At 35.0% G+C, this 21,291-nt stretch overlaps 2 protein-coding genes across 2 annotated transcripts in view; both read left to right on the forward strand.

The window, feature by feature from the left end:
* Positions 1–1,101: 1,101 nt before the first annotated feature.
* Positions 1,102–19,085, forward strand: tkfc (triokinase/FMN cyclase). The gene is made up of 16 exons (XM_056461179.1): positions 1,102–1,155; positions 1,766–1,955; positions 4,312–4,604; positions 4,684–4,762; positions 4,871–4,960; positions 7,418–7,452; positions 7,536–7,620; positions 7,697–7,786; positions 7,990–8,106; positions 8,658–8,774; positions 10,219–10,356; positions 12,305–12,411; positions 12,534–12,637; positions 13,325–13,358; positions 15,410–15,502; positions 15,576–19,085. The coding sequence occupies exons 1-16, from the start codon at positions 1,150–1,152 to the stop codon at positions 15,726–15,728; spliced, it is 1,731 nt and encodes a 576-aa protein (XP_056317154.1). The 5' UTR covers positions 1,102–1,149; the 3' UTR covers positions 15,729–19,085.
* Positions 19,086–19,520: 435 nt separating this feature from the next.
* Positions 19,521–21,291, forward strand: part of si:dkey-9k7.3 (circularly permutated Ras protein 1) — a 38,519-nt gene continuing 36,748 nt past the window's right edge. The window contains exons 1-2 of the mRNA XM_056461180.1: positions 19,521–19,615; positions 20,122–20,205. Coding sequence (XP_056317155.1) covers positions 20,124–20,205 — 82 coding nt within the window. The 5' untranslated portion in view covers positions 19,521–19,615; positions 20,122–20,123. The remainder of the gene's footprint in view (positions 19,616–20,121; positions 20,206–21,291) is intronic.

Below are 21,291 nucleotides of genomic sequence, written 5' to 3' on the forward strand. Positions count from 1 at the left end.
TCAGAAATTATGAATATTTAATGTAGACACTGTCCTTATAAATAAACTGCATAGTTGCAATCTAAACAACTACATTTGCGCCTAAAAAGTCTCAAAAGTAAATTATATTTTCCAACAGCAGCAATATTTGTAAAACTGTAGTTCACTGCTTGCAACTCAGCGATGCAATGTCAGACACAATGCACTTATTGGGTTGAGTGATGTCAATGTGAGGGGTAGGGTTAGGCCTGGGGTTTAGGTGAGCACATTAAAAAGCATTGGATGCAGCTCAGATTCCACTGCACCAGGTCTGCATCCAGACCCCTCTCGTTGCAGCTCATGTTGGCGGAGTAATACAGAAGGGTGAAGAGGCTGTACAAGTGCTGATACTTTAATATATATATAGAAACAGACAGAACTGTTGTATAAATATATTTATATGTATTGGTTGGTATTGGTTTTGTGTTGTCTAAAATTATTAAAATCATGACAGTTTTTTGATATTTTATGCAACAAAATGACATTTCTCTTTAAAAGTTTAGTAAAATGTCATCAGTAGTGCGTAAAATAAACAACAGTAATGCTTTACTTAAATATAACTATAAATAGAATACCTTCATAAGCTGTGAAAGCATATATACAATTGTGGACGAAATTATTTGCCCTCCTGTGATTTTTTTTATATTTTAAAAATATTTTAATTTTATTTTTAAGTGCTGTTTAGGAATTTTTAACAGCATTTACAAACATTTTTTGAGAAAGTATTATTTCTTTAAATTTAATAATAGGTTAATAATAACATTTTTGAATATTATTCAGAACCAACCAATGTTGTCCAATGACTAGCCTAGTAATCCTAATTAACCTAGTTAAGCCTTTAAATTACACTTTAAGTTAAATAACCAGTGAGACATCATTTGATATATTATATATTACAATATAAAATAAATTAGTAAACTATTATGTTTAAAAAAATGTTTAGTGGAAAATATACTGTCCATTAAACAGCCCTTGAGATATATAAAAAAGAAATACTAATTTCACAGCAGGGAGATTTCTTTACTTCAATATGCGCGTTCTTGATTCGGGGGTGGGTGTTGTGACGTAATCATTACAGATGCCTGTTGTTTGCGGAAATGATCATCAGAGGGCGAAGGTTGTCCAGGCACGATGGAGGTATGTAACGGTTTCTCCTGCAAACACTGACATTTTGATCTCACAGCACATGTTAATATTTATGTATTCGTGATAATTGCGACGTTTTGTGGCAACTTTTTTCCGCATGTAAATGCTGCGTTTTAAATGGCAGGTTGCAGTTTCGGTTTAGGAACTTCCAAACACTTCAGTTCAATAATAAATCTGCGTAAATATGTACATAATGAACACTGAGTAAGAGGTCTGTTTTATTAGTCATGTTGAATAAATATAACGTTACTTTTGGCATGACATATATTTGGAGTTTACTGGTGGTCTGTTCCTCCATATTATTTTCTCTTTATATTATCCACAGTGCAATAATGTTTAATTTGCATCTGAAATATTGCTGCCAAAAACAAGTTAAGGTTATATATGATCTGCCAATAGCAATTTAACTTTAAGAAACTGCTTGTTAATATTCCAGGATTTAATATTCATATGGTAGAGCTATGAGGAGAATAATGACACCTCAGTTTTTAAAAACACTTCACTGAATGTTTACAGTTTCACTTCAGTTACTTCCACAATTCACCAAAAAGGTAAACTAGAGTAAATGGAGACATGTATTTTTTATTTGTGTTGGGAGCAGGTGCGCAGGAAGCTGCTGAACTCTGTGGACAGGTGTGTGGACGAGGCTCTGGAGGGTCTGGTTAGGAGTCACGGGGGTCTGGTGCTGCTGCGGGGCCACAGGGTTGTGCTGCGCTCTGATCTGCAAAGCATTAAGGGAAAGGTAGCCCTGCTGTCTGGAGGAGGATCTGGCCATGAACCCGCTCATGCAGGTAAAGCGTGATCCAGCAGCTCCTCCTTTGTCGGTCTCTATCTCTCTGGCACAGACAAGCAGTTGCTCAACTCACACTGTACAGCAGACATCTGAAAATGAGAGCTGACTCAGTGCTTAGTCTTAAACTAAAGGACATGCACGAGAATATTTAAAATTGTTTGCAAAACTATCACACCCTGTTCAGTCCCTGTTATATGGTCCATACAACAGTGTTACTTTGAATACAGTATTTTCTATAATAATTTGGGCTGGGCAAAGATTAATCATGTCCAAAATAAAAGTTTGTTTTGACATAATTTAAGTGTCACATATAAAACAAAACTATAGAAAGCAATTTAGATACATAGATATTTAAATGTATATATAATTTGTATCAGGTACACATATATTTTATATCTAAACATAAATAAACATTTTCTTAAATACATGGATGTCAAAACAAACTTTTATTCTGGATGCGATTGATCAAAATACATTTTTTTGCCCAGAACTAATAAAAAAATGCATACAAATGGCCACTTTATTAGGTACACCTGTCCATTTGCTCGTTAACACAAATTTCTAATCAGCCAATCACATGGAAGAAACTCAATGCATTTAGGCATGTAGACATGGTCAAGACGATCTGCTGCAGTTCAAACCAAGCATCAAAATGGGTAAGAAATGGGATTTAAGGGACTTTGAACGTGGCATGGTTGTTGGTGCCAGATGGGCTGGTCTGAGTATTTCAGAAACTGGATTTTCACGTATAACCATCTCTAAGGTTTACAGAGAATGGTCAGAAAGAGAGAAAATATCCAGTGAGCGGCAGTTCTGTGGGCACCAATGCCTTGTTGATTCCAATAACTCAAATAAACATTTTGAACGTGGCAAGTTTGTTACAAACTGCTGATCTACTGGGATTTGCACGCACAACCATCTCTACGGTTTATAGAGAATGGTCCAAAAAAGTGAAAATATCCAGTGAGTGGCAGTTCTGTGGGCGCAAATGCCTTGTTGATGACCAGAGGTCAGAGGAGAATGGCCAGACTGGTTCCAGCTGATAGAAAGGCAACAGTAACCCAAATAACCACTCATTACAACTGAGGTATTCAGAAGAGCATCTCTGAACGCACAACACGTCCAACCTTGAGGCGGATGGGCTACAGCAGCAGAAGACCACACCAAATTAGACAATAGAAGATTGGAAAAACGTTGCCTGGTCTGATGAGTCTCGATTTCTGCTGCATCATTCAGATGGTAGAGTCAAAATTTGGCATCAACAACATGAAACCATGGATCCATCCTCCCTTGTATCAACAGTTCAGGCCGCTGGTGGTGGAATGGTGTGGCGGATATATCCTTAGCACACTTTGGGCACATTATTACCAATTGAGCATCATGTCAACGCCACAGCCTATACCTGAGTATTGTTGCGGACCATGTCCATCACTTTATGACCACAGTTTACCCATCTTCTGATGGCTACTTCCAGCAGCATAACACATCATGTCAAAAAGCGCGAATCATCTCAGACTGGTTTCTTGAACATGACAATGAGTTCACTGTACTCAAATGGCCTCCACAGTCACCAGGTCTCAATCCAATAGAGCACCTTTGGGATGTGGTGGAACGGTAGAGTTACATTATGGATGTGCAGCCCTCAAATATGCAGCAACTGTGTGATACTATCACGTCAATATGGACCAAAATCTCTGAGGAAGATTTCCAGTATCTTGTTGAATCTATGCCATGAAGGATTAAGCCAGTTCTGAGGGCAACAGGGGTCCAATCCGGTACTTGTAAGGTGTACCCAATAAAGTGGCCGGTGAGTGTATGTGCACCATGTGTTTTAATGTGCAATTAACAAGTCTGATTGATTAAGCAGTAATCCATTGAGAATTTGGTTTCAATAAATATTGTCAAATATTTGCTCATTTTTTACTTGTTTTACTACTCTGAGGTCTTTGTACAAGCCTCCAGTGTTATGAAATAACAAATTACTATTACTGATATCAATGCTGAAAAATATGTTGTGAATAGATAACCATAATAAAGTTTGTGGTTTCAAACAAATACATTTTCTTTTGAACATTTTATTAATAAAAAAAATTTTAAAGTTTTTTTTACAATAATATTAATCCGCTTCTTTCAATAATAATAATCAGAAATGTTTCTCGAACATTAAATCAGCGTATCAAAGTGATTTCTGAAGAATCATGTTACTGAACACTGGAGTAATGATTCAGCTTTGATTCATGAGTCATTTTCACACTATTGAGTATTAAAATGGACAACAGTTATTTGAAATTATAATAATTTTTTAAATATTTGTATAATACTTGTATAAATTAAACACATGTATTGTCATTCAGGCTTCATTGGAGAGGGAATGCTGTCCGGAGCAGTGGCCGGATCAGTGTTTGCTTCTCCTCCTCCCGGAAGTGTGTTGGCCGCCATTCTGACCCTGTGGAAAGGAGGAGCTTCAGGCGTCCTGCTCATCGTCAAGAACTACACAGGAGACCGGCTAAACTTTGGCATTGCTGTAGAACAGGCCCGGTCACAGGGTGTCCCGGTGGACATGGTGATTGTGGCCGATGACTGTGCCTTCACTCAGCCTAGCAAGGCTGGACGGAGAGGATTGTGTGGAACCGTGTTCATCCACAAGGTACCATGAAAAGCTTCACCAAAGAGATTGATATGGTTGTAGTCATCGCTTGCATCAAAATCTACCTTTTTCTTCTTAGTTAGCAGGAGCTCTGGCAGAGAAAGGCTGTGCTTTGGATGACATTGTTGCACAGTTGAATGAAGCTACGAAAAAAATAGGTGAGAAACCATTATAGCACCGTCTGGCTTTCAAAACTGTTTCTATTGTGTAAGTCAAGCCACTATCCTATGTACTTTAACAATATATACATTGTGGTGTTTTAACAGGCACATTGGGCGTTAGTCTGTCTCCATGCAGTGTGCCTGGATGCCTGCCGACTTTCCAGCTTCCACCAGGAGAGATGGAGCTGGGACTGGGTAGGAGACATTTATAAGAAGCATATAGAAACTTACTATTAGTTTGCCTATTTTATTCATTGATTGATTTTTAAGTGTCTTATGGTCACTATAGAGGCATTTGATTGAAATACTGTGAAAACTATAAAGTTGTGAAATATAATTACAATTTTAAAAGAAAATTCAATATATGTTAACTCTATACTATATTTTAGATTTCTGTGATGCAAATTGAATTCTCAGGAGCCATTACTCTGTTGTCACATGATACTTCAAAGATAAACTTTTACTATAATTATCAATGTTAACAATAATTGTGTTGCTTAGTATATTTGTGGAATTATTTTTAGAAAACTTTGATGAATAGAATGTTAAAAAGATTTAAATAAAAGTAAAGAATGTAGAAATCTTTTATAATGTTTAAAATGTCTTTTTTCTGGCAATTGTGATCAATTTATAGGGATAGATCACCCAAAAAATTAAAGTTTATGCACTATTTACTCACACTCGAGTGGTTCCAAATCTGTAGACACAAAACACAAAAGAAAATATTCACATCATGAGGCCTGTCTAAGCTGTGCGAAATCTTAAATATCATATCTTTATGTAATCACTATTTACTAGTTAGTCAGTCAGACTCTAAATAAATAACCATTCAATTAAGCATTGAGACACACGTCATGGTTATAAAAGATAGATTACAGTTAATTACAGTTAAAGTAAAAAATTTCTGGCTACTTTTCGCATTTATTCAACAAGACCGGTAAACAATTGTCAGTCAGCATGTGAAAGGAAATGTCTGTGTATTTTTTCAAAAAATTGCACTTAAAGGGGCAGTTGCCAAAATAATGAATATGCACTTACTATTTACACCTAATATGTTTCGAACTGGTTTTAGTTTTCTGTTGTTGTTGTTGTTGGACACAGATAAAGATATTTTGAAGCATTATATACTTTCTTTAAAATATCTTTTTACATGTTCACCAAAAAAAGAGAAGAAGATACTCAAACAGGTCTGAATTGTAAAGCAGGAGTAAATAATGACAGAATTTGAGGTTTTGGGTGAACTATCTATGTAAATGTCTTCTGTGATGCAGCTCAGAACTAAAATCATTCAGATTTTTACAGGTAGCATCAAGTTAGTAATATATATTAAATAATCATGAGGGAACATTCTGAATATTTGTATATTGTTGTTTTTAGTTTAAATATAACTACCCTGTAACATAATGGAAAGTTTTTATAGTTGCCAAAAATAACCTGAAACAATGTTCACTTTGGTTATTTAAAAATATTATCAAATAAAAATGTTAAGTAATATTTTGGTTATTTTTAAAATAAATGATGTTTTGGTTTTAATAAATTATTTACATTTAGTCATTTAGCAAACGATTTTATCCAAAGCGACTTACAAATGAGGACAAGGAAGCAATTTACACAACTATAAGAGCAACAGTGAATAAGTGCTATAGGCAAGTTTCAGGTGTGTAAAGTCTAAGAAGCAAAGCATTAGTAATGTTTTTTTTTTCTTGAGAGAGTACACTTAGTGGTATAGCCAGAGAGGCAATTGCAGATTAGGAAGGAAAGTGGAGACTAAATAGTTTAGTTTAGTCGTTTCTTGAAGACAGCAAGTGACTCTGCCGTTCTGATGCAGTTAGGGAGTTCATTCCACCAACTGGGCAGATTGAATGTGAGAGTTCGGGAAAGTGATTTCTTCCCTCTTTGGGATGGAACCACGAGGCAATTTTATTTATTAATTATTTATTTATTTATTTTTTTTAATAATTTAATAAATAATGTATTTTGTATTTGGGCTACTTAAATTTAAATTCGGGCTACTAAATACTAATAAAGTGCCTGCCCGAGGGCTACCAGGGATTTAAAAGTTTTGCGAGCAGGAAAAACATGTACTATATAAAACATTTTATCATTTTTGTGTGAGCTATCCATTTAGGGAATCCTGGCTTTCTTATATAAAGTTGAAGCCCCCCCCCAACCCCATCCCCAAAATATCTAGTCAAATATTATTTACTGTCATCATGGCAAAGATAAAAGAAATCAGTTATTAGAGATGAGTTATTAAAACTATTATGTGTAGAAATGTGTTGAAAAAATCTTTCCGTTAAACAGCAAATAAGCGGGGGCTAATAATTCAGAAGGCTAATAATTCTGACTTCAACTGTATATGTTGTGGTGTGAAAAATGTTTGCCCCTTACTGATTATTGTGTTTTGTTTAATCCCTTAATTACCCTTAATTCCTCCATGATGTGTTTACTTGTGTTGTCTGACTAATATTTAAATGAGTTTTATGATCTGAAACCTTGAAGTGTTACAAACAAAAAAGAAATCAGTAAGGGGGCAAATACTTTTTCACACCACTGTATAGTTATTTTGTGAACTCAAAAAATGATTGTTGTTTCACATTATTTTTTAATACAAAGATTATGTATTAATACATTGTATATTTATTTGTCCAGGGATCCACGGAGAGCCAGGTATAAAGAGATCAAAGGTGACTCTTTTCAAAATGCCAGTCTTTCCCACACTAAAGATTAGCGTAAGACCTGTTGACATTGCTGATTTGGTTGATTTCAGGTGGACTCTGCAGATGAAGTTGTGAAAAACATAATTAATCACATGACTGATTCCTCAAACAAGTCACATCTGTCCCTGAAGTCAGGTAAGACGCTTTAGTGCTCAGGTTCTTATTGTGTATATTTATATGAACTATGAATAAAGCTGTATCTCTCTAACAGGAGACAAGGTGGTGCTGTGTGTGAATAATCTGGGCGCTCTCTCGTGTTTGGAAATAGCTGTGGTCTCTAAAGCGGCCATACACTGCCTAGGTGAGACTGATGATCTTGTTAATATTATTACTAATATAACATAATAATATTACTAATATAACATAACAATAACATACTAATATTTGTATTTCATTGTACTGTTAAAGGAGTTTAAAAAAATATGTATGAGCTGTTTTAATAGAATTAGATATCATGGATTAACTGCTGTTGACTGTTTTTGATTGGATGGTGGTCATTTCCAGAGGAGCGAGGCGTGCTTGTTTCCAGGGTGATGTCTGGGTCATTTATGACATCACTGGAGATGGCAGGAATGTCTCTTTCTTTAATGAAGGTGGATGAAGAGATGCTCAGACTGTTTGGTGAGATCTGTTTAAATCCGTTTTTTTTTTGTGCTGAAATCATTTACAGCTAACAAAATACCATATTGAATACCTGGTCAGTTTCAATCTACTTATACTCAATCTACTAATCTACTAGTTCGCCCAAAAAGGACAATGTACCATATACATGCCCTCAAACTTACATGTTTCTTTCTGCAGAACTCAAAAGATGATAATTTGAAGAATGTTGCTGACCAAAAACAAAGAGTCTCCATTGTCTAGTGAAAGTTGACTAGTATTGAGTAGTGAAAAAATACTTTGGAAGTCAGTTTAGACCTAAAATGGTTTAGTTACCAGTGTTGCTCGAAAATATCTCGTTTTGTGTTTAGCAGAAAACAAAACTCGAACAGGTGATGAGAGAGCAAACATAGTGTGAACTATTCCTTTAAAGTATTAAAATTGCTCAAATTCTATAAACACTATTTACTCTATAACTAAATTAATTAATGTTTATGTAGTGAATGTATACACCGAGCAAATGTAGTAAAAGTGTGTCTCTGATTTTTTTTGTCTCTGTCTTTTTTTGTCAGATGCTAAAACCACAGCCCCCGCCTGGCCAAACCTCAGCACAGCCTCTGTGAGTGGAAGAAACCTGTTTGTGGAACCAGCTGCAAAACCTGCTGCGGCTTCAGACAAATGTAGTGAAGGTAGAGAGACTATTTATTTTATGACACTATATTAGTTATATGTAAAATATATTATATAAAAACAAATAGCCTACTAATCTAATAATCTATTTGCATTATTATTAGTATCATTACTATATTGTTTCTGTTGTTGTTGTTGTTGTTGTTGTTATCATTAATATCATTATTATTATGTTGTTAATAATAATAATTCATTGAATTGTAAGTATTAAATAAATATTGCTTTTAATATCACTTATTGAACTGAATTATTTATTAGTACCTTATTGTATTAAATAATAGTAATTATTATTATTATCAATAATAATATTATTGTTATTTATGTAACAACAGAGGTATAGACAGGGTATCCGCGGGGCCTTAAAAAGTCTTTAAATGTCTTAAATGTCAAAAGGTAAATTTTAAGCCTTAAAAAGTCTTAAATCTACTGCAATGTTGTGTTGTAGGTCTTAAATCTTTTTTAACAGGTCTTAATTTTCCTTTGCTCAGGTATAGCTACCCAATCTGGCCATTAATACCCATACAATCACCAACAACCCGTCTCAATAAAACTTTTAACATTTTATTTAAAAATAGCCTTTAATTACTTTTCTTACAGTTGTTTAAAAGTTCTCTGTTTGTTTACTGCCGAGGAGACTGACCTGACCCACATTTTTTATTATTAAATTATTATTATTGTAGACTGAAGTAATTGACAGCTATGTTTTGTTTTCTTTTTGATAAGGGTTATAGCGTTTGAAAATGGATATATTTAAAAATTAATACAAAAAATATTCAAACAAAATTATTATTATATTATTATTGCATGTATTACGTTTTTATCATTTTTGATAAGGTAAGTAAAAATATTTTCTAACTGGGATATTCGAAAAAGTCTTTAGCATTTAGCCCTGTATAAGTCAAAAATTTCATTCACAATGGTCTTAAAATGTCTTAAATCTTAAATTTAACTTGCAGAAACCCTGTATGGAACTTTTATTGATTTATATATTTCTTTTCTTTAATTCTTCTAAAAACTGCTTAGAGATATTTCTTTTGAAATTCTCTTTTGTTTGACAGTTACTTTATAAATCATGCTTATTTCAAACAGGTAAAGATGTTTGCTTCACTCTGAAACATGCAGCATATCACACTACATATTGATGTAATTTAGTAATTACATTGCAGTCTTTGTGATTTGAACCACATAACTTTCTCCGACATTGTTAGAATTATTAAAAGCGTTACAGAGAAACTGGCCAGTAACACTGGAAAGTTCCATGGACTTGTCAACAGCAGTTTTGTATTAGTAATTTGTTGCTCGACGAGTATGCTGAGCACCAAAAAATATAATATTACTAATATTATTACAATTTGAAAATGCTTTTTAATACATATTTATTAAACCTTATATATTTAGTGAAAGTCTTTAGCTCCTGATCATCACAGACGTGCTGCTCCACAGGTGCTCTTTCATCTGTCATTCGTCTGGTTTTGGAGGCCGTGTGTAAGATTCTCCTTCAGCGCCAGGAGGAACTTAATGCTTTGGACCGTGCAGCAGGAGATGGAGACTGTGGGAGCACACATGCTCTCGTAGCCAATGGTAAAACTTTTTCAACAATCACATAATGTGCAGGCCAATGTATTCAGTTTGAGTTAAAGGGGTCCTATTCTGACTTTAATTACAGTAAAGTCTCAGATGTCCCAAAACGTGTCTGTGAACTTCCAATGAAAAATACCTCATGGATCATTTCTTATACCATGCTTTAAATGCCCCCTTTTGGTTTCAAGAAAAAACCTGCTGTTTTCATTTGTCTATTTTTTTTAATGCAAATAGTTAAATGCTGCTCTCCGCCTCTGGACTTGAGCCCTGCTCACACTGTATGATTTCAGCCACGATTTAATTGTCTGAGACAAACTTAGGATCTTCTTAAAAAATTTTTTGTTACCCTAGGCTAAAATCTGTGATCTTTGATCGTTGGTTTGACATGTTCACTGACAGCCACTGCGATCAGATATTCCCTGTGATCAAGTTCTGTCAGTGACTACATTTACATGGACATCAATAATCAAATTATTTTCCTTAATCTAAATAAGACAATAATATGATGAAGGTTTTTCATGAGTTGCTTTTTGAATGGTCCTTTCATAATCCTGTTTTGCATTTTATAGCACACAGATCGATTAACGTCATTGCGTCACCACGTTATCCACATTTCCTCCGGAGTTTCATGTAATCCAGGGTTTTCATTTTTAATTTGTTAACTTTAACTGCAGTTTGGCAAGTTCACTTTCAGTCAGTAACATTTCATGCATGTCCCCACCCGTAACAAAAGAGATATTAGATGAGAGTATGAACTGCTGGAAGAGTGTTGTTTTAATAGAATTTGATACCGCACGCCGTATGGGGAAAATCCTCTGCATTTCACGATGCAGGTGTCTGTGGTCTTTCTTTGACTCGGTAGGTGCAGAGTGTCAAACAGCCGTGTGTATGGACTATCCTGTCGCAATATCCAGTGGTAATAGTTTGATTAAGATGTTTACATGTCTGTACTGCAGTTCAATAATGCGACTAAAATCACCATACTCCACATGTCTTAATTCCATTTCTATTTAGTTCAATCATGACCTTAATCGGATTAAATTAATCAAAAATCACTTTTTACATAAGACTCTTAAGCATTGTCTAAATCGTATTAAAATGAGGTTATTAGTGTCCATGTAAACATGCTCAGTGTCAAGATTTCAAACAATTTTCTGCAGTGTGACTTCAGCTGCAATGAGTGTCAAACCAAGAACCAATAGGAGCATCAAATCTGATGACACAAACCACCACAGGAAAATGCTGACTTATTTTCCTAGTTTTATTATTGAGACACAGTGTGAGCAATATTGCCGCTGCAGTTTGTTTATGTTTACCACGAGGTATCATGTCAGAATGTGGGATAGTGAAAGTGTCACAGATGAATGGAGTTTTTTTCGTGTCCATGTTCGGCGTGTCTTAATTGTTATTCAGTCTGACATTATGACAGCTGAGACCTTACAGTATGAAATGGGATCATTATCGTGCAGTCTGACATGCTACAGTTGTTTCAGAATCTTAAAAATCACACACTGTGAGTTGGGCTTTATTCAAAAAAGTGTATTAAATGCTTAAAGTTATTTTTCATCTATCAAATACACATAAAGTAATGCCAAAAGCATGCTGGTTATTTCAGTAAATGTAAACATTTATAAGTATATACTGGATTCATGAAACAGCATCTCTTGAAAACATGCTATATTAACTGAATCTGCCTTCTTGGGCAGACATAATTAAAGTCTGGGATATTGCAATGTGTACATTAGAAGAAACTTAAGACTTCAGAGTTCAGAAAAACAGCGCTTATTGATATCAAAAATAACTTCCTTTGTACATGGCATTTCTTACTTTGCAGATTTTTGTCATACTCAAACAGCAAAATCTTACACTAAAATAAGCTGAAGTGTAAAAAGCCTAATGGGACCCTTTGCTGTGTTATGCTGTTTAAATTATGAATTTTCTTTTCCAGCCATTCAGGAGTGGCTCCAGACCAGCAGAATCCCTGGAAACCTTGGTCAGCTTCTGGCAGATCTGGCTCTGCTGGTGCAAGAACGGATGGGAGGATCATCAGGGGCGGTCAGTCAATAAACTCTTGTCTTGAACTGACTGGTTACTTGAAAATCTGAAAGCAAAATGTAATGTTGTATGCAATGACCTGTGATTTTTATTTATTTATTTATTTATTTATTTTTCTCCAGTTATATTGCTTGTTTTTGTCCGCGGCTGCCCCCCATCTAAGACAAAACTGTGATGGTGCTGCTTGGGCCAAAGCATTGCATGCTGGGACAGAAGCCATGAAGAGGTCAGTGAGGCCAACTGTAACCCTTCCTCGTCTCTTTGATGCTGTCTGTGTTGTGGAATATTTAATTCGTGCTGTACGTTGAAAAAAATGATTCATTGGATTTAATAAATAGTTTTAAAGTGGTTGCAAGCAATTTACATGGCCTGAATTTAAACAAACAAATTAAATTTAGTAATGTTCAACTTAATTTGTTTTTAAATTCAGCTTATATGAACTGTTTGCAATTCTTTACCTTAAAAGTATCTTGTAAATCCAATGAATTAGTTTTTTTAGTGTACACCTAAACATGAACAATTTACAATTACAGCTTAATTTAATATTATAATGATAATATAATGATATTTTTAAATAATACCAAAGACAATGCAGTGCAATTGTGGCTCAGCAAGTCAGTTTGAGTTGTTTTCTTATACATTTTTATTTCAAAATATATTGGACACTGTAGAAAATGCTGGGTTTCACACAATTTCTTTGTGTTCAAACTCAAATTGATCAAGTTAACTTCACAACTTGATCAAGTTTTCACAAATTTAAGTGGATTGAACATAAAAGAATGAAGTTGTCCCCTCAGATTAATCTTAAAAATTATGCTGTTTCATATAATATCCAGTAGGTAGTTTGAAGCAGTTTTTGAGTGTACAAAGATTTGTAATCTAATTGCAGAAACATTTGCTTGTTTTCGTACAGATATGGAGGTGCTGAACCAGGAGATCGTACCATGGTATGACTGATTAATAGAGTTTTTGTAGTACACAGTATTCTGGAGTTAATCAATTGTAAAGGCAGGTTAGTTCATGGATTGCACTACCATAAAATATATGGTTTACTATTGTTTCATTTTAAATAGATATTTTATATTTCTTAAAAATTACTTAATTGCTCACCAAAGAAACTTTTATTTTTAGATAATTGTTATGATTTTATAATTAACTAATGTATGATTTTATAATGTCATTTTTGGCATCATTATTTAAGTCTTCAGATCGGACCATGGTATGACTGATCAATATAGTTTTTGTAGTACACCGTATTCTGGAGTTTGTCAGTTGTAAAGGCAGATTAGTTCATGAATTACACTACCATAAAATATTTGGTACTACATGGAAATGAACTAGCAGATGAAGCAGCAAAACAGGCTATCTCCTTGAAAGTGACAGAATGTTTAATTCCTCCTGAGGACCTGAAACCTACTATTAATTTGTATATAAACGAAACATGGCAAAGGGAATGGGACAACTGCATAAATAATAAATTACATGAAATTAACCCGAAAATAAATAGACAATAAATTGGATATTCTAGGTTGATTCATTTGTATTTACTGAATAACAAAGCACCACCTAAATGTAATTACTGTAAAGCTGCTTTTACCATGAAACATTTTGCTGGAAAGTTTCCATTAGACAAAATTCTTTATAAGGAGAGTACTTTGATGGATATTTTAAAAAAGGTACCACCAGGAAGAATCTTAATTCATCAAAAATTGAAATGAAAAATCATATTTAACTTTAAATATTTATTTGTGTGAATTTTATTTATTTATATTCTATATATTTGTCAAAGTAACATTTTATTGTAATACGAATTTGTTTTTATCATGTAATATTTTTATGTATATGCATTTTGCCCTGATTTAACCATAAGTTGCTGATGTGGCAATAAATAAATAATAAAGAAATAAAGAAAGGAATAAAGAAAAATATTTGGTTTATTATTTTATATTTTAAATATATTTGTATATTTCTGAAAAATGAATTGAACTGTACAGGAAACTGTAAATATATACAAAGATTGTGGCTTTTTATTGTTAAAATAACTTATGATTTTATAATGTAATTTTTGGGATCATTATTTAAGTCTTCAGATCGGACTATGCTATGACTGATCAATATAATTTTAGTAGTGCACAGTATTCTGTAATTTGTCTACTGTAAAGGCAGATTAGTTCATGAATTACTCCACCATAAAAATATATGGTTTATTATATTTTTATATTACTGGAAAATTACCAGTGCTGGGTTGCAGCTGGAAGGGCATCCACTGCGTAAAACATATGCTGGATAAGTTGGTGGTTCATTCTGCTGTGGTGACCCCAGAATAATGGGGGACTAAGGGACTAAGCTGAAAAGAAAATGAATGAATGAATGAATTTCTGAAAAATGTCTAAGATTGTGGCTTTTTTTGTGTGAATTTTGAAATAACTATTATGATTTTATAATGTACTTTATTCCAGTAATGGCAAAGCTGAATTTCTGGAATCATTATTTCAATCTTCAGCATCATGTGGTTTTTCTGAAATCAGTTTTATATCCTGACTTGCTGCTCAAAATATCTTTATTTATTTATTTATTTATTTATTTATTTATTTATTTATTGGTAGAAACTGTGATCGTTACGTTTTCTTTTCAGGAAATATTTTAGCATTTATTTAAAATATATATTTTGTTTAATGCATTCTTACTAATAAAAAACTGCCTGTCTTGTCTTTCAAAAAAATTTATGGTTTGCATAAATTTATATGTGTAGTGTATAAAATTTCTTTAATGTACATGATCAGTATATTGAATAAATCTGCATATTGCTAAACCATTCTATTTATATCTATGAATATTAATAATTTACCATTAAACTCTGACACAAATGAAAATCTACTTGTCAAGTGTGAAATGTGAAATAATTAACCTGCTAATCTTATCCTTGCACTAACATTAAATCAAACCTTTTGATGCTTGCAAATCATTAACAACACTGGCCTTTTGTCTTCTCTTTCAGCTGGATGCCCTATGCCCGGCTGTGGAGGAGCTGAAGAAGCTGTCCACAGCGCCCCCTGGTGGTCTCATTAAAGTGCTACAAGCAGCAGCGGAGGTTTGGAGTATTAGTTAAACCTTCTTGTTTACTCATAATTGCATCTCTAACGTTAGCCTCTTGTCTGTAACAGAAAGCAGATTTGGGAGCAGAATCGACCCGTAATCTTACTGCAAGGGCTGGACGTGCCAGTTATGTTGCGTCTGAACATTTGACCCAGCCGGACCCTGGTGCTGTGGCGGTCGCTGCCATCTTGAGGGCCGTACTCGATTCCTTAAAAGCCTAGAGTTGGAGTAGCTTGCTAACATGTAGGAAACAAAGGCTGTTGATTTACTACACATTCAAGAAGATGCAATATTAACATACTCTCCAATCAAAGGTAATTGTGACATCAGTAGGTATTTTCAGCAGTCAGCATTGTTTGATTAACATAACAATCCTGGCTCTGTCATTTTGGGTTGATGAAATAACCCCATTTAAAGGGGTCATGAACCAGTGTGCTCTATTTTGTAGTTTTCTTAGACGTCCACTTATATGTAGATAATGTTATCAGGATTTACAAATCATGTAGTAGGATATTTTCTGTCTTTTTTTGACCCCCTCATTGGAACACACTGGTTGAATAGGTGTCAGATATTAGGCTCTGAAATAAACACTCACTGATGTAATTGGCTGATTTGCTCATACAGTAACTCTTTTAAGAAAGTTGGATAAGGACAACTGTGTGTCCACCAATGTATGATTCTGCATACATAATAATAATAATAATAATAATAATAATAATAATGTTTATTTTATATAGCACCTTTCCAGTGCTCAAGGACGCTTTAACAAGACGATAACAAAGTTAAAAAATAACTAAATAAATGCATGTTGGACAGCCTACATCCTTCATATTTGGATAGTGTTGTGTACCTATTAAACTAACTCTAATAACAGAAAAAGCAGTAGTGATTCATATCAAATGAGTGGCCTGATTCAAGAAACAAAACAAATAAAAAACAAAACTTGCAATATTAATTGTTTCATAAAATAGGACTTCTCCTATTTTCATGTACAGGAATTGTGTCTTGATTTAAGAATGTCCAAAATTTTACAAATGTAAGCAAGACATGATCTTTTGCACTGTATCTTTGTAATTATCATTATATAATTATAATTTTCATTATATTCTCTTTTTTTAATAAATAATGTCAGAATTGTGAATTTTTTTTTATGAATCTCCCTTTAATTTGACTGTCAGAATTGCATACATGCGCTTACATGAGACTACCGACTGCACAAAATAGTAATAATAGTATAAATAAAAATAAATCTTATGTTATGTATTGAAAGTGGGGCGATGCGGTGGCGCAGTGGGTAGCACTTCTGCCTCACAGCAAGAAAGTTGCTGGTTCAAGCCTTGGCTGGGTCAGTTGGCATTTCTGTGTGGAGTTTGCATGTTCTCCCCATGTTCGTGTGGGTTTCCTCCGGGTGCTCCTGGATCCCCACAAGTCCAAAGACGTGGTATAGGTGAATTGGGTATGCTTATATTGATCATAGTGAATGTGTGTATGGATGGTATATATGGTTTCCCCATGATTGGTTGTAGCTGGAAGGGCTGGATAAGTTGTTGGTTCATTCCACTGTGGCGACCCCAGATTAATAAAAGGACTAAGCTGAGAAGTAAATAAATGTATTGAAAGTTTTCACGTCTAGGTTAAGAGATGAGGAGCATTACTTTATTTTGAAGTCAATTAAATTATTGGTAGGGACATTTCAGTAATTGATAGATCTTGGTGGGTACACGTCCCCTCCATCCATGCCCATTCTACGCCCTTGCTTTAAAGGCACCATTGGGTGTAGCTAATATATTTTTGTTGCTTGTATTATTTTATTATGCTTGTATTACTCACTGAAGCTAAGCAAGGCTGAGCCTGGTCAGTACCTGGATGGAAGACCACATGGGAAGACTAGGTTGCTGTTGGAAGTGGTGTTGGAAGAGAGGCCAGCAAGCGGTGCTCATCCTGTGGTCAGTGTGAGTCCTAATGCCCCAGTATAGTGAAGGGAACACTATACTGTCAGTGGGCGCCATCTTTCAGATAAGACGTTAAGGTTGATTTATACTTCTGCATCAAGCACACGCATATGCTCTGGCGCAGCCTTCGCGCGGTTGCATAGCCCTTGCTGTGGCCGTTGCTGAAGCGCACCTTTTAAAAAATTTACCTACACATCGCAACGACGCATAGCGCAAGCTCTGTGATTGGTCGGCTTGGTAACGCTGAAGAGTGTGGACAGGACCGAGAGCCTTGTGAACCCTCTGGAGCGAGTGTTTACAAGTGTCAAGTCCTATGAAGAGTGTCTAGATGGAAAGTTTGGTTTTGTGTTTACCTCATGATTAAAGTTGTTGCACATCCACCGGTTCCAGCCTCAAAATAAGAGTTTGAGCCACTTGTACAATAAGGTAGCTTTCAGAAAAAACAAAACACCTGCGAAGAAACTCGACACAGAGGAATATAAAAACCTTACTGCTAGTTAGCGTTAGCATCATTGCAGAGCAACACAAACAGCATGCAGAAGTATAAATGCATGGAAACGCGCAATGCATGTGTCATGCCGTTCACTCGACGCAGAAGTATAAACCAGGCTTTAAACCGAGGTCCTGACTCTCTGTGGTCATTAAAAATCCCAAAGCACTTCTCATAAAGAGCAAGGGTCTAACCCTGGTGTCCTGCCCAAATTCCCTCCACTGACCCTTACCCATCATGGCCTCCCTATCCTCCCCATCCACTAAATTGGCTTTATCACTCTCTCTCATAAGGTCAAGAATCTTGGTGTGACTCTGAAGTCAGATATGAGTTTCAATAGTCATGTCAAAGCAGTTAGTAAATCAGCATACTATCATCTCAAAAACATTGCAAGAATTAGATGCTTTGTTTCCAGTGAAGACTTTCAGAGAAACTTGTTCATGCTTTTATCAGCAGCAGGGTGGATTACTGCAATGGCCTCCTCACTGGCCCTCCTAAAAAACAGACACTTGCAGCTCATCCAGAATGCTGCGGCCAGAATTCTGACCAGAACCAGAAAATCAGAGCACATCACACCTGTCCTCAGGTCTTTACACTGGCTCCCAGTTAGATTCAGAATAGATTTTAAAGTATTAATACTTGTCTATAAATCCCTAAATGGCCTAGGACCTCAATACATTACAGATATGCTCACTGAATTAAAACCTAACAGATCACTCAGATCTTTAGGATCATATAAACAAGAAATTCCAAGAGTTCAGTCAAAGCAGGGTGAATCGGCCTTCAGCTATTACGCCCCCCGCTGCTGGAATCAGCTTCCAGAAATTATCAGATGTGCTCCAACATTAGGCACATTCAAGTCAAGACTGAAAACACATCTGTTAAGCTGTGCCTTTACTGAATGAGCACTGTACTATATCTGACGAATCGCACTATTATGTCTTTCTTTTGCTTTTCATTCTTTTATAACCTGTTTTAACACATTTTAATCTGCTTTTAATCCTTTTTATTATTTGTTTTTATTTACTTATACTTTTTATTCTTGTTTATGTAAAGCACTTTTAATTGCCATTGTGTATGAAATGTGCTCTATAAATAAATGTGCCTTACCTAGCCTTGGTAGAGGTGTATGGAGACCCCCTCTTGATTGTGAAGTGCTTTGGGTGGATGGCCATACCTAATAAATGCACTATTTAAATACACATTACATGTGCTCATAACTCACAACCCACTTGTTCACAGTGAACATTACCTGGCAATCCTGTTTATGTGCCATAAGCTTATTTTATTGAGGTTATGACGTAAATGTGTCGAGTTTCTATTTACATGATGTGTGAACGCAGATAATAAAGAGCTGCTGCTATTAATTAAGTTATAAAGTTACTCATTTTGAGTAAAAAAAACTAAATATGAAAATGTGCATTTGAAACCTACAGTTACACAATCACATTCAAATCAGACATTTTGTTTCGTTTCTCTTTTCTTTACTTTTCTTTACGTTTTTAAAACCCCTTTTCTAGTCTCATACCGCCGGTTTCCTGACTTCCTGTATCTTCACATGCACACTCACACATAAACAGCAGGTTTGCGTCAAACAGCGCTGTAATATTGACTGTTTTTTTACTCCAGCTGAATGACAGACAATTCAGCGAATTATCATCACCAGGTAAGCACGTTGTAAACGTATATAAACCTTGTATTTTATGCGATATTTCAGGATTTTTTCTGTCATACTATTAATTGACATGTATTTTTGGTGTTTGTATGAGTAAACGTGACGAAGTATTACACATGTCATATACAGTGTATGATAAAATGCCAGTATGTGTTGTCTGTATAGCTTTCCTATAAATAATCAGGCCATTTACTAAACCTGGGAACATTTTACTACGAAAGAAAACTGCCACCACAGGTGTCAATGCCTTTAGCGACTGAGATCAAAGTAAAACTCAACCGTCCTGACAGGAAATGGAATCTAAGAACTTAACAATAAACTGCACTTGAGCAGTAAGGGGTGCATGCATCTTGAAGATGTTGTTTAGAAGTGTGGATCTATTTTCAGTTGACTAAAGAATAGCACTTGATTTATATATAATCACTTTATATATAATCATAGTAATCTCTATAATTGCTGGCTATTTTAGCAACGCTGTTCTTGCCTGTAACCCACAGAGATGGAGTTTGCCTGCAGTCATGTTGTGTGTAACTGGAGGTCTGAGAGCTTAACAGAAGATGAAGCTAAAGTGTCGAATCAAGGTTAGTGTGTGCTGCTGTGCATGTGTTATCGAGAACAGTAAAATGCAAGGTGTTCATCTTTAAAATATACAACAGATGCAGATCAGATATAAAAATATCGTGTATTTGAAAACAGGTTTGAGATAGCAGGCTATGCTTGGTTTTTCTACTCTGTCAGTAATAAAGATACAAAAGAAACAGTCAATGTGGCTGTAGCTTTCCAAAAGTTACGTTTATAATAGGGCTGCACAATATATCGTTTCAGCATCCATACCTCAATGTGATCCTTCGCAATAGTTACATAGCCGGATGCATGATGTTGAGTTATAATTTGTTTTTGATGCCTGTTATTGTATAATGACCTTAAAAGCATTCAGGCATAATAAACTGTACCATTTGTGACTTTAACAACGATTAATTGAATTGAATTATTTTTATCATTCAATTACTTGAATACTGTTAGACTCGGAAAACACTATTTCAATGTATCTTTGTCTTGATTGTATTTATAGATTGAAAATACAACACATGCAAATACAGAAATGCACTGAAAATAGCACGGACAACATCGAAAATGTGTCAGGGGACCCCAAAAATAGAATTATAGATTGTTTATTAGATTTGATGGAGATGCAATTCCACTGCAGAATCATCCCAATCCATCTAACATTATAAATTCTTTCCAAATAGAGATTTTAAGTCATCTGGTGAAATTGTATTCATATCACAATGTATATTGCAAAATGAAAATATATCACAATGTTAGATTAATCCAATATCGTGCAGCCCTAGTTTATACCTATAGGGTTCATGTTGCAGGCCCGTAGCTAAGGGGGTTCGAGTGGTTCAAAAGACCTACCCCACCTGACAAAGGTGCAGAAATTCTCCCATACATGAGCTCATTTGTCCTATTTTGACTGCCATGCCATCATAAAAAGTGAAAATAACCTATTGAAAAAGGCTTTAGAACCAAGCAGAATCCTGTGTTGGCTGCCGGTACAGAAATTGGGACTCTGAATTTGACCATTTTGGTGCCAAATTCGGCATCCCAAAATTCTGACTGAGGGCAGTGGAATGTGCTGGCCAGTTTGTTATTTGCCTAGTAAA

Source organism: Danio aesculapii, chromosome 7 (genome assembly GCF_903798145.1).
Source record: "Danio aesculapii chromosome 7, fDanAes4.1, whole genome shotgun sequence".
Taxonomy (NCBI): domain Eukaryota; kingdom Metazoa; phylum Chordata; class Actinopteri; order Cypriniformes; family Danionidae; genus Danio; species Danio aesculapii.

What these genes read in the sequence shown, in the direction of transcription:
- tkfc (XM_056461179.1), top strand. An exon ending in TGAAGCTACGAAAAAAATAG is followed by an intron (nt 4,763 to 4,870) that starts GTGAGAAACCAT and finishes GTGTTTTAACAG; the next exon opens with GCACATTGGGCGTTAGTCTG. An exon ending in ACATGCTCTCGTAGCCAATG is followed by an intron (nt 10,357 to 12,304) that starts GTAAAACTTTTT and finishes TTTCTTTTCCAG; the next exon opens with CCATTCAGGAGTGGCTCCAG.